At 55.8% G+C, this 13,608-nt stretch overlaps 1 protein-coding gene across 2 annotated transcripts in view; it reads right to left on the minus strand.

The window, feature by feature from the left end:
• Positions 1–6,059: 6,059 nt before the first annotated feature.
• Positions 6,060–13,608, minus strand: part of LRRK1 (leucine rich repeat kinase 1) — a 90,446-nt gene continuing 82,897 nt past the window's right edge. Inside the window, exons 30-33 of one of the 2 annotated variants that reach the window (XM_090263862.1) lie at positions 12,486–12,602; positions 9,519–10,369; positions 9,007–9,108; positions 6,060–7,408 (exon numbers count right to left, since the gene is read on the minus strand). In XM_090263862.1, coding sequence (XP_090119988.1) covers positions 7,231–7,408; positions 9,007–9,108; positions 9,519–10,369; positions 12,486–12,602 — 1,248 coding nt within the window. In that variant the 3' untranslated portion in view covers positions 6,060–7,230. The remainder of the gene's footprint in view (positions 7,409–9,006; positions 9,109–9,518; positions 10,370–12,485; positions 12,603–13,608) is intronic. The other variant, XM_090263863.1, reaches the window with a different exon arrangement.

Raw genomic sequence — 13,608 nt, forward strand, 5'->3', positions numbered from 1 at the left:
CATATAAATATCTGAGCTCCTGCTTCCAATTCTTTTGGGTGTAATACCAGAAGCAGAATTTCTGGGTCACATGGTAATTCCACGTTTAATTTTTTGAGGACCCTCCATACTGTTTTCCGTGGCGACTGCACCATTTTACATTCTCACCCACAGTGCGCAGGGGTTCTAGTCTCTCCATGGCCTTGCCAACATTTGTTATTTTTATTGAAAAAAATATAATAACTACCCTATGGGGCGTGGTTTTGTGCCTCTTAACTTTTTAAAACCTTCATATCCCATTAAAAATTTTAAATGTATTGATTAGAGAGAGAAAGGGAGGGGGAGAGAGAAAGATGGATTTGTTGTTCTATTTACTTATGCATTCATTGGTTGATTCTTGCATGATCCCTGACCAGGAATTGAACCTGCAACCTTGGCATATTGGGCCAATGCTCTATCCAACTGAGCTTCGTGGCCAGGGCTCCTATCCAATTCTTAAAAGTCTTTCTTTTTATTATACATGCAGTGCTTTCATCACATACTTCAGAGAAAAATATGAATAAATGAAACAGTTGGTCCCAGAGTCTGTGTATTGGGAGGAGGGCAGCTCTGCTCCGAGGGCCACGGTGGGAGCTCAGGAGTCACGAGAAGGCATTGACCCCTGGTGAGTTCAGCCAGTCTCCATGTTTGCCTGGCAAGATGCTCAGGACGGACTGAGTAGAAGGAACCTCCAGTCAGGCCTAGGCTGAGTTGCTCCCCTTAGAAACAAGGGCAGCTGGAACACTGCCATCATCATCTCCATTCTTCACCAAGAAGCCTGGAGACTTGTCCCATACAGCCGGATAAGTTCTGCTTTTGGGTCTAATGGGACAATTAATTGAATGCGTGTGACAATATGAAATCAAGACAAATTACCTACTCCGCATGGAGATGTCTAACCCCTCAGAGAAGAGAAAATATGGCAAAGAACTTGACCTTTTGACTTCATTTTTCCACAAAAGGTGCTGACTGAACGAAGTGGACCGGAACACCGGCCAAGACACGCTGGTCTCAGGCGGGCGCTGTGCATGGTGTCTGGGAACCTGCAGGGGTCTCCGCTGGAATGTGTCGGCTCTGCCTGGATCTGCCTTTTCAGGCCGTCTGCAAGGGGTGTCCTGTCCTGGAGCAGCATTTTAAAAAGCTGAGTTGGTTCGGGCTTTTTGAGAAAAAAATCAAAACAAAACAAACACCCACCCCCGCTGCGAGGAACAACAACGCTTTTCCCAGGCTTGGGAGCCAGCGAGCACCGAGGCCACGTTGCCCCTGGTGACGACTCACTTTGGGTTGGCTTCTCCTCTGGGTCTTTGTGTCCCCTGTGAGCAGTGGGGGTGGGAGAAGGTCAAGGTCATTTCCTGCTGCACAGTCTGGGAGGCCAGACCCACACCTCCGGGGCTCCTCTCTTGCTGCTTATTAGTCCCCTGGCTGGCACCACAGCAGGAGAAAAAGGCATCTGAGCTGCGGGGTTCCCAGAGCCTGCGCCTGGGAGCAGATCATTGGATGGCCGAGGGAGTGGTTCCTGGCCACCAGGGGCCCTGTCTGCTGAGGACCACTCAGATGGCGGCAGCTGTGAATCCTTGCCCCAGCCCCCTGCCCAGCCCCACCTCCACAGCCGTGGAGACCTGCCATCCTTTTCCCCTTTCCTGGAAACCTCAACCCATCCGTCCATTCCTGAGCAGTCAGAGCAGCTGACAGAGAGAAGGGCAGAGCCCAGGCCAGGAGCCAAGGGCAAACGGAAGTCCTGTGCCGTTCCAAGGTCACCATTCCGCAGAGGCAGGGGTTCGCTTTTGGCCCCTTGTGAGGGCTTGGATGCCATTGTAACCCATGACTTGAGTCTCCAGTCACCCGTGGGGATCAGAAGCACGCAGCCAACCCAGCCCTGGAGCTCAGCTAGCGACAACGGCCAGCTTTCAGCCATCGGCAGCCCCCTTGGGCTCCTTGGGCCTCTGCCTGCCCCGGCCGCTTAGGGTTAGTGTTTACCTATGCCCACACTCAGCCACAAGGGTTCCTTCTTCCCCAGATATGATCATACTTGGGAATACTCCGTAAAGTAAACTCATCCAGCCCGCAAACTCTTCCCAGAGGGCAGACACCCAGGGGCATCCATTTTCCGATGGTTGTGTCCAGGCTGGGCCAGGCAGACAGGCCGGAGGGCAAGGGCACCCCCTGGTTGCGGGTGAGGGGACTGCTCCTAAGAGGCGTTGAAATTGAGGGGTAGGGGTTGCAGTGATAGCTGTCAGGACTAGGGGTGGAGAGGCCCTGCTTCAACTCCAGGGCAGGAGAGAAGGTCTTGCATTTTTGGAAACAGTATCTCTTTTTGGTCAAGCCCCCAGCCGCTGGCCACCAATATTGACTGCATCCTTTCTCCACTGTGCAAGAGTAGGAGCCAGACCCAGGCTACCCAAGGGCGCCACCATCGCCGTCCGGGGCCGAAGAAGGCTGGGCAGACTGACTTTCCAACAGGGGCCACATCAAGGAGTGCCACACTTTCTGGGGCTCTGAGGAAGCCTCTGCACCCCAACCTCCACATTCCCCCAGCTCAGGATCCACCCTCGTGTCCTCCTTTAACCCTGAGGTCCCCCAGCCTGGCCTCCGAGGGCCAGGGAGGATGAGGAGGGGGTGTGCCTTCTGCTTTCGTCCACAGCCAGCCCAGCTTTGGGCAATGGGAACCCTGGCCCCTGTGACAGGGTCAGCCGTGTGCAGGAGCTGAAGAGGAGCGTGCCCATGGCCACCCTTCTGTGCTGGTCTCCTCCTTGGACTGAGCAGAAGTGGAAGGACAGACGGTGCTGACAGCCTTTGGCCCTGATGGTGCCAATGTGGAGAGGTGTGAGTGCGTGTGTGTACATGTGTGGATGACGTGGGTCTCATGGGTGGGACCATTGGTGACGCCGCCCCGAGGCTGAGGACACAGACCATGGAGGGCGAAGAGGACATTTATTTCATTTGTGTGCCTGTCCTTATTCCCGTTTCATTTTTTAAAGCACATGTCCCAAAACAGGATGCTGTAATGTTCTTATCCTCTTCTTATATCAATACTATTATTATACATGGGCTTCTGTTTATGATTCTATGTGCTACATCTGAACCCAGTTCTCAGGCAAAGGTATTAGTACCAGTCTTCCCGATATTTCAAAAATAAAAACAGGAGTTTATTTTTAAAGTTAGGCTATTTGACAGAAAGAGAATCACTGTGTTTCCCCTGAGTGGTGCCCTTCCCGGGCAGGGGTGAGGTGGATGTGATGTTGGGGGGGTGGGGGGATGGGCAAGGAGGGAGTCCTGACCCTGGATCGGGGGCTGGGCTCAGGCTGTCACGTACATGGTCCCTCTTGGTCCCTCATCGATCCTGGTGAGGTGAGGATAGTCATTGCCATTTCATGGAGGAGAAACCAGGGCCACAGGAGGGGTTGTTCGCTCAAGGTCAAGGGTTTGAACTTGCAGGACATCAAAGCTGATCTTTGGGTGACTAGGATGCAACCCTGGGTCCAGGGAACATAGTCACAGTCCTGTGCCACTTGATGATGGAGCTAGGTTCTGAGAAACGCGTCCTCAGACAATTTCGTCACTGTGCGAACGTCACAGAGTGCGCTTACACCCACCTACCGGTACAGCCCACCACACACCTAGGCTGTATGTTCTAGCCTGCGGCTCCTGGGCTACATGCCTGTGACTGCATGAATACTACAGGCCTAGATACATCCTTCCTGGGGCTCAGGGGAGAAGTCCCTCCCCCCCCCAGCCTGGCTTACCTTCATAAAGAGGCCTGTTTGCAATCCAAGCAATGCAGAGGGGAAGGGATAAGGCGAAAAGGAAGGGCCAGTCCACTACGCCAGCCCTCAGTTCTCTTCCCCAGTGGCAACTGATGTCTGCCAGACTCTCAGACACCGTTCAGGATATTTTCCTTGTGCAGGCACACACAGCCAGCTACACCATGTGTTTTACACAAATAGTAACTCTATACACGCGGCACCGCAAGTTGCTTTTCAGAAAAACAATGTGTTTATTATACCTGGGAGGACATTTCAGACCAGCCCGTGAGCACGGCCCCTTCTGGGAAAGGCCACAGGGAGTGGCACCGTTCCATGTGCATCTAACGACTTCCCTCTGGACGGAGGTTTAGGTCATGTCCTGATTGGGGTCATTAGAAGTAATGCTGCAATGGCATCCTTGTTCTGTGTCTTTGGGCACTTGGACAGGTATTTCAGGAGCAACTGCGAAAGTCAAAGAGTATGTGTGCATTTGAAATGTTGATGGACAGAGTCCCGATGTAAATGACCTCCCCTTAGGTCCATCTTTCACTCAGCAAAGTGATTTTTAAAGATAATCAGATTGTGCCCCAACCAGCGTGCCTCAGTTGGTTGGGCATCATCCCCCAAAGTGAAAGGTTGCTGGTTTGATCTCTGGTCAAGGCACATGCCTAGGTTGCAGGTTCGGTCCCCAGTCAGGGTGGGTACGAGAGGCAACTGATTAATGTTTCTCAAAATATTGTTTTTCTCCCTCTCTTTCTCCCTCCCATTCTCTCTCTCTAAAAATAAACAAATAAAATCTAAATTTAAAAAAAAAAGATAATCAGATCACCTAATACCCCTGTTTTATGCCACGTTTAATTGGTCCTCGAACTACCTCTTCTTCAGAAAGCTTGAGCCACATCAGACTTCGGTCCCTCCAACATAGCGGCTCATTCCTACCACAGGGCCTTTGCACGTGTGGATCACTCAGATCTCCACATACCTCCTTCTCTTCACGCATCTCAGCTGGTACCTCCTCCTGCAGGCCTTACCTGCAGCCCCTCAGTTCAATGTAGCAGCCCCTCAGTCATTAGCTCCCAATTTCCCCAATTTTTGGTCTCCTAGCTCCGCAATCTTGTTTGTATGTTCATTGTCAGGGGTCCCCAACCCCAGGTCGTGAACTGATACTGGGCCGTGCCTGTTAGGAACTGGGCCGCACAGCAGGAGGTGGGTTTGAATGTAACATGCTTGAATCATCCTGAACCCATCCCCCTATCCTGGTCCGTGGGAACACTGTCTTCCCCAAAACCAGTCCTTGGTGACAAAAAGGTGGGGGACCACTGTTCACTGTCATCTCCCTAAAAGTAGAGATTCTTGTCTGTTAGATTATCAGTGTCCTGGGACAGTGCCTGACACTTAGGCACCCAAGAGATCATTTCTGGCTAACTTTTGCCCACCTGAGAGTGGTAAGTGGCAATTTATCACTATTTCCATGACACTTTTCTTTCCCATTGGGTGATGTTGAGTGTTGATTTTGATGGGCCTGTCTTTGCCAGTGTCTTGTTCATGTCTACCTGTTTTGCTTTTGGGTTTTCTTTCTTATTGATCGGTGCAAACTCTTCGTGTCTCTTATTTGTCGCAAATATTTTTTTTCCAAGTCAACGGTGCATTTTTTGACTTTGAGATAATTTCCATTTATGTTTCTAATTTTTGTAGTCAAGCTCATGCACCACTTCCTGTACAGTTTCTGACTTTTGTGACAAAGTCTTCCCTACGCTGGCTCTGGGACACCATTCCTTACGGTATTTTGGCCCTAGAGGGTAGTGAGGGACAGGAAGAGGAGGAAGCCAGGTGGGAAAGGCGGCTGGGACTGGATTGCGGGGGCCCTGTCTGCTGCAGGTGATGTGGGGAGCAGGTTTGGGGCCAGGGAAGGACAGGAGTTGATCTGCACTTGGGGGGTTAACCAGGCAGCTGTGGGGTACCGGAATGAGGAGAGCGGGGACCACCATGGCTCTGCTGGGAGACCGGGGTCGGAGAATGGCAGGGAAGTGGGCAGGAGGCACAGATCCTCAGCTACTCTGGGACTCAACACCCAAGCCAGCGAAAGACGTGGGGAGACAGACAGACTGGCCATCTGCCCATGGAAACTGCAATGGGGCAGCGGGCGTGGGGACCACCCATTCGGCCCCGGGCCGGGAGTGGGACCAGCCTGTGGGGCTATTCTAAGCGTCCCACAGACGGAGAGTATGACTTCATTCTTGAGCGTCTGTTTATTTTCAGATAAAAGGAGTCACATTGGTCTGCACACCCCAGCAAATCTTGAGTTTGACTTGTCTGATTTAATTTTGGAAGGAGGTCAGCAGCGCGAACTGGGGGATGATTCTACACTCAAGCTCCCGTCCTGGGTTTGGGGGCCTCAGGCTGTTACTCTTGGAAACCACGGGGTATGTGTGCGCGCGCGCATGCGTGGGCCTTACAAACATTCTTGCTGTTGTGCCCACACAATTTCACTGTTTCTCCTCTGCTGCACACGTGTGCCGCCAATGTTTAGCAAACACCCAATTTTGCTATAAGCCCCATAGGATGTCATTTCCCAAGCAGGGGCGTAACGGCCGCGCTGTTCCTTAATTTGTTAAAGTGGTACACACAAGAGTATTATGTGCAAACAAACAGGGCCTGTGCTCCAGCTGCATCCAAGTTTATTTTACAAAAGCTATAAACACGAGCCCTTTCTCCAGTCCCGCTGGTGGAGTGTCTCCTTCCTTTTGTCGGCAGAAGAAGAATGTAAAGGCCGTGCCGGCGCTGGGCGAGCTCTTGGCTTTCCGGGCGGTGTGACTTAAAGGAACGCATTCATCGTCCAGATTGGGCAGCGCTCTTTGCTCAGGATCCTTCTGGGGGTTTCTCACACGGAGACTTTCCCGAGCTGAAGACATATGATCTCAGCTTCCCCGAGCGGGGCCCCGGGCCCCGGGGACTCAGGAGCTTGTGAAATATGCTGAGAACCGGGGGCCATCAGGGGAAGGGGCAGGGGTCAAGGCCCTCCTCCCTCCCTGCCTCGAACTGCTCCCCAATGGAGCGCGGTTAGTGTAATTTCATCCCAGACCCGGGGAGGAAAATGGGCAGGCTCTGGATGCCGGGAAGGCATCCCCCGCCTTGTGTCCCAGCCCCCAACAGGGTCCCCCTCCCCTGCTCCTGGAAGTGGATGGAGGAGGCAGGGGGAGTTCCCATCACCCAGCCCCACCGTCATACACAGGGCTGCAAAACCAGCAATGGGGCGAGGGGGAGTATCCAGGCAACTCCGCCCCAGAGAACCAGAGAGTCCCAAAACCTTTGCCTGGGGCAGGAACCTCTCAGCACTTCTCAGCAGCTACTGGTTCGTGGGAGAGCCCAGTCCGTCTTCTGGGTGTTCAGAGGGTGGCAGGCTGCAGGCAGAGGGGTCAGCCCGCTGGCCCGGGCCAGCCAGGTCCGAGCGCCGGTCACCCCACGGGAATTACCTTCTCTTCCGCGTGCAAGCTTCCAGCCGGCCCAGCTCCTCGTAGGATTGGTAAAAAATGTCAAACTCCCTGGTGCCCCAGCCCCTCCAGACAGCCAGGAGCCACTCCGTGTCTTCATTCACAAAGCCACACACCACTGTGTCCTTTGCCACCACCGCCGCATCCATGAGGACCCTGCAGAGAGAGGCAGCGGTCTGAGGTCACCCGGGGGGGCTGCCACGTGGTCGGGGCTGGGACCCTTGCTCCGCACCTCCTCGGGAGGACAGAGCGTGGCTGAGGGGGGAGGGGGCACTTGTACCTCCCAGCTTGGCCCCACCCACGTGCCCTGATGCCCCACTTCTCCCTGGGGGTCCAGCCTTGGGGAGAGGCTTCCTAACATCTAAAGAGGGGCCAAGGGCATCAGTTCTGGTCCCCAAGGGACTGTCGTTGGAAGGGCACTGATACCATCACAGCAGATGCGTTCAGAAAATACCATTAACTCTGTTTGCGCGTCCACGGCCCATGACAGATTCTGACTTTGACTCCACGCCCTTGCCTGGTGCATGACTCTTTCCCCTTCTAAGCTCCCACGTGTTTAGGAAGCGCAGGGTACTTACTGCAGGGGGCAGAAAGCCGGCAGTAAGTGGCTTGGGTTATTTCGCACGATCTGGGCTTGCAGTCTCCTCCCGGGCCCTCGCCAGGCGGTGCTGCCCAGAGGCTCCCATGATGCCCTGCCTTCCCTGCCTGGCACTGAGACCCACGCAGGAACCAGGATGCCCTGAGCCTCGGCTCCTGCAGGGTCTTGCACATTGCAGGCACGCGCTAACGCTCTGCCGAGGGAATCCATGTCTCAGACGCATCGCCAAGAGCTGGTGGGCTCAGGCCGTGGCCCCCCTTTAGGCTGGCAGTCTGAGCCGCGTGCTCCCTACAGTGAGTGCACGTGCCTGGCTCTCGGTAAACCTACTTTTGGGGGGTACATGGGGAAAACGGAGGGACACTGACAGCAGGTTCTTTGAGGTCTACAGCCCTGGCCTCTACAGACCCACCTGCTCCCCCAGAGGTGGGAACGACCTCAGTCCAAAGCCACAGCTCACACTCCGCTGCAAGCCCAGATCTTGGTTCTAGAATCACTCCCAGGGCAAGAGTCGCTGGCCCTGGTGACCCACTGAGAGAACTGGACATGGGGGGGAAGGGAGCGGAGCTGCCATGGGCATTTCCTGGGTCATCCTCCTCCTCTGGGGAAAACAGGCATTTCTCTGGGAGGGAGATTTATGGCATGGGGTTCAGGAGACAAAGTGAGGGGTGCAAACACTGTGGGGACACCGCTGGTGCCAGCCCCCCATCTCCGCAGTCAGGCAGACTGGGTCCAGACAGTCTGTCTGTCCTGTCCAGCACAGTAGGACCCCAATAGTGGCTACAGACCCCCGGTGCTGTCTGGGCAGGTGGGGCACCTTGGTAAGGGCTCGTGTGCTTGGTGGGAGGGACAGGGAGTCACCTGGATCCCCACTTCCATTGCAGCTGTCCTTGGGTCCTGGAGACGTACCCCAGGCAGGGCACTTGGTCACCAGGTGCCCTGGGCTCCCCAGAAACAGGTAGCTGTGACCAGTGGCTGATGCCTGGTTGAGCCGCTATCTGCTGACCTCCCAGGAGAGGACCTCGCCTTGCTCCTCAGCCTGCCTTAAGGCTACGTGGGTGGATGGGACATTTATTTGTAGAGGACAGGAGGGCGGTGGCCACTGGGCAGGGATGTGGCTGCCACAGCCCAGGCCTCAAGAGCTGTCCCTCAGTCTTACCCCCATGGAGTCAGCTCTCGGGCTTTCAGGATAGCGATGACTCGGCCCCGCTGGGTGCCCGCGTTCTTCTCCAGGCCGATGACGATAATATCTCCGCCGCGCCTGCGAAACCAGAACCGAGAAGGGGAAGCGCTTTGTCCAGGGCTCTGCTCTCCAGGGGAAATGGAGCTGGTGTGCAGAAAGGGAGGGCAACAAACGCGCAGTGTCTGCTCGTGGATTGGGTTGCAGAGAGAGCACCGAAGCCGGGCGCACGGGCACTTTCCCAGTAGGAAACCGGATCACGCTTGACCGTGGCTCTCCTTCGGGGTGCCCTGAGCTCTCCAGCGGGCAGATGCGCGTTAGCGTGGCCCTTCTCAGATTTGCTAAAGAGATCCCTCCAGGTTTCAGAATCGAGGGAGTGGCTCCCAATGGATGGAGGGATCGTGACCGTGCCTGCCAGCTTCCTTCACTCCACCCCAAAAGTGAGAGCCGTGGAAACTCGCAAGGTTGTGCCCCAATGCTGGGAGACCTACCTGGGGACCCAGATGACGTCCTTCACGGCAAGGACCTTCACAGCTTGCAGGTGCTGGCTGAAGGCCTCCCCATCCACAGGGGTCAGCTCATGCTCCGACCTGTCAGAGCCAGACATGGGCTCCAGCAGCCTGTCCGAGTCCTCGCAGTCGGTGGAGAAGGGCACGCTAGAAGAGCTTGCTGGCGAGCAGGGCAGGCTCAAGGGGGACAGCGGGGCCCGGTGCGGTGGGGACGAGGAGTAGGAAGACATGGAGCAGTAGTCAGTCAGTGAGTCCTGGTGGGTCAGGATCTGCATGCCCAGTTCCTTGCTATACATGATGCTCACGTCTGTGATGGAGTCCTGGGGCCCCTTTGGGCTGGCCGTGTGGCTGTCCGGTGGCTCCAGGCCTGACGGGTGCACAGGAAACGTGTCCCTAAGGGGGTTGGGGTCCCCGCAGAAGTACCGGGCGCACAGCTGGTAGGTGGCCGAATGGTACATCACCAGGGAGTTGGCCCTGTCGTCCAGACACCAGACCACCTCCTCGCCCCTGCACTCAGAGCTGCACACGACCGAGGTGACCGCTGAAGGGGCTGCGTAGGGCTCCAGCCGTCGGCTGATGTCCAGGGTCGCGCAGTCGATGACCAGCAGGCCCGGCCCGTTGCTGTACCAGACCTCAGACCCGCTGTTGACCACCTCCATGGCCCTCACGGGGTAGGGGTTCTGCCGCACGTCTTCGTCCGGGATGCTGAACTTGGCCCTGTTGGCCGTGTGCGAGCACAGGTAGGAGCAGCTGTCATCTGGGGTGCCCCGCGCCACAGGAAACACCGCCACAAGCCCGTCAGCCATGCCCGCCAGCACCAGGTAGGAATTCTGCTGGGAGGAGACAGGGACGCGTGATACCCTTTCTCCTCAAGTGGGGGCCGGACTTATCCTCGCGTAGACCCCCGGCAGCCTGAGCTTCTCACCAGCACACTTGCCCTCCCTGGGTGCCAGCCGGGCACAGGGAAGGGCTGAGTCCCCTTCATCTCTGGGGCCCCAACTGGTTTTCTGCTCCAGGACACAACATGCACCTGCTGAGCTAATTCTTAAAGAAACCGCCTCCAACTCAACCCTCTCATGGGAGTACTCCCTGGCATCTGTGCCCACAGTCTCCTAGCTTCCCGCATCTGCTTGGAGACGCCTGTGGTCCAGGGGACACTGACGGTCCTCAGGGTTTCCCGAAGCCCACAGGAAAGCCTGCGCTCTTTTACAGCCACTAGAGGTCACCGCAAAGAGGCCAAGGTTGCAGCGACCTGGTTGAATGCTGGGCTGCCCAGAGCATCTGGGCGAAGCTGGGGACAAGGTATAGCTTCTGAGCCCTGCCATCCTGTTGGGGTTGTGGCCCGGGAGGGAAGAGTTCAGGGGGACAAAGCCAGAGCCAGGACAGAGCAGGGATCCTGGCCTTGTGCCAGCAAGGGGGAGCGGCAGAAAGCCCCCTCGCTGGGAGCTGGAGGGACTGAGGAGGTTGGCCTCTCCAAGGTAAAGCGCAAACCAGCCTGCCACGCCAAAGCAAGGTCAACACGCCCTAAGAACGTGGATCGAAATCCATCTTCAGGGTTTGGGGAAAGCAAGCAGCCCAGGCAAACAGGAGCTGCGTCTCTATCTGCGTGCTGGCTCAGGCCCCAGCCAGGGCCGGGGGCTCCACGCCCGGCGGGGTGCGAACGTGTGCATGCAAGAATGTAGGGGTCTGCCACCCGTGGCCTCGGGGGGCAGATACCCTGGCAGGGAGCTCTCTGCACAGAGCCGGCTTTATTCCCTCCGGCTGTGCGGGCGGTGGTGCCCTGGCTCGGGGGCTCCGGCCAGCCATGGCCTCAAATAACGCTTTGTGTTGAGTTCCCCTGCGCGCTGGTGCAGACGGGGTCCCAGGCTGCCCGGCCTCGCCCGTGGGGCCACAGTCATAAATGACTCCAAGGTTGACTTCACAGCTTTTTTTTTTTTTTAAGAACTGAAACCGTGGTAGGGTGGAGAGGACAGTGCACATATTCTGGGACCCTCAGGAAGTAATAATAAGGCTCATGTTTACCCAGCGCCACAGCCTGGAGCTTTGGATATGTAATGCCCAGAGATCCTTTTTACAATCTCTTCATCCCCATTTTACAGACGGGAACGCTGAAATCGGATGACGCCAGCCAACACGTTTTCACGAAGCAACGCCTATCATGACACCTTGCTGAGGTCCTGTCATGGGGGAGCCTCGGGCAGGGGTCTCAGGGCAGAACAAGGGGGAGAGCATCGCCTGGATTCCAGAAGCCAGAGAAGCCTGAGAAGGTGGCTGAGGGGCGGGGGTGGGTGGGGGGAGAGGTGCTGCTGGAGGCAGCTTCTCTGAGCTGGGGCCCGGGCCTTGACCTTGAGAACGGAAGGGGAGGTAGTCTGGGAAAGGTGGGTGCAGCCAGAATTCCTGGTGGGAAGGGCCCCCTTAGAGTGCGGTGCTGGGTGGGTTGGGGTGCGAGGGGGAGTTTGGGGAGCCTCACTGGCTGAGGAGAGCACCACCTTGGGGTCCCATACAGGACAAAGAGGGACCCAGGTCTGGGGCTGACTGTGGACACTCCAGAGGAGGCGGAGTTGCAGGGTGAGGTGAGCTGGCTGCCCCACAGGGATGGGGACAGGGCCACGGGGAGTGGCCCACGGGACCGCTCCTTTACACCACGTGCACCAGGAAAGCATTTCACCCAAATCCGAGACCGTGCTATTTGCACGAGGCACGCAAGCTTTCCACGGAGCCCTTAGTCTTACTAGTGGTCACGGGTGTTCTCCCAAACCGGATGGGCACGAATGATGGCCCAGGTCTCCTGACTCTCTACTGTGGATAGTGACCTGGGCGTGGCTTGCAAGGGGGCGTGGCTTTGAAAGGGGGGGTGGCTGTCAGAGGGGCGTGGCTTTGGTCCCCACCCCCAAGAGAATCAGGAAGGGAGACTCGGTCAGGTGTGCGCTCACCTTCTTCCTACCTCACCTTTTTTAAAACAGGCACCGCCAGGAAGCAGGTGACGACAGCCGGAGTGTCCAGCGCCCGCTGTGGCACGTTTAAGGGACACATGCCCTTGAGGCTGTAGATGTAGATCTTCTGGTCCTGTGGAGGCAGAGGAGCCAGCGTGAGACCTGGGTTGAAATGTGCCTGATATTCCTACGAGGGCCCCCGAGGTCTTGGACTCCCTTTGAAAGTAACATGTTTGGAAGATTTCTGGTTGTTTTTAAATTTCTGTTCTTTGTAGAAACTGAAAACTACAGGACTGTCTAAAGAAGAAAAATAAAATTGCCCATCATCCGCTGCCCTGAGTAAACCACCTTTGGGGTTTGGGGCACAGACTTTCAGTGATGAGGGTACTGTGTGTGAGTGTGTGTGTGTGTGTGCGCGCCTCCGTTCCTACCATTGTCACGCTTTCCCCCTCCCGTGATGGCACACACTGCAGGCAGGGGCCCCGCCTACTAGTCCACGCGGGGAACGATGTGTGAGCTTTCTTCACTGTCGACATGCATGTGTACCACCATTCGGTTCATCTGTTGCCCGGATGTTGTCTGTTTCTCTAAGTCTTCATGACTATGAACTCTTCTGGGCTGAGCATTCTTGCAGACACGTTTGTCTGTCTCTGTGTGTGTCTTGGTTATTTTCTTAGAACAAATTCTTAAGACTGAAATGATCGAGGCTTATGTGGTGTGACGAGGTTTCGGATGCATTTCTGAACATGTGACCCAGCTGCCTTCTGGGAAGGCTGCACCAGTTTATAACCCCACCTACCCACCCACCCGAGTAGATTCAGAAGGTCTGTTTGCGGACATTCTGGACTTCTTAGAATATAGCAATGTTGGCCTTCGGCTGCCCTTCTTTTTTTTAAAAAAAGAAAATCCTCACTCGAGAACATTTTTTCATTGCTTTTGAGAGAGAGAGAGAGAGACAGAGAGAGAGAGAGAGAGAGAGAGAGGAAAGGAGAGAGAGAGAAGCATTGATTGGTTGCCTCCTGCACATGCCCAGGATCATAAGCGCCCTGACTGGGACTTGAACCCACAACCCGTCGGTGACAAGAAGAGACTCCAACCAACTGAGTCTCACCAGCCCAGGGCTCTGCCGACTTCTTTGA

Source organism: Furipterus horrens, unplaced genomic scaffold, assembly GCF_987537825.1.
Source record: "Furipterus horrens unplaced genomic scaffold, mFurHor1.1.pri manual_scaffold_16, whole genome shotgun sequence".
Lineage (NCBI taxonomy): Eukaryota > Metazoa > Chordata > Mammalia > Chiroptera > Furipteridae > Furipterus > Furipterus horrens.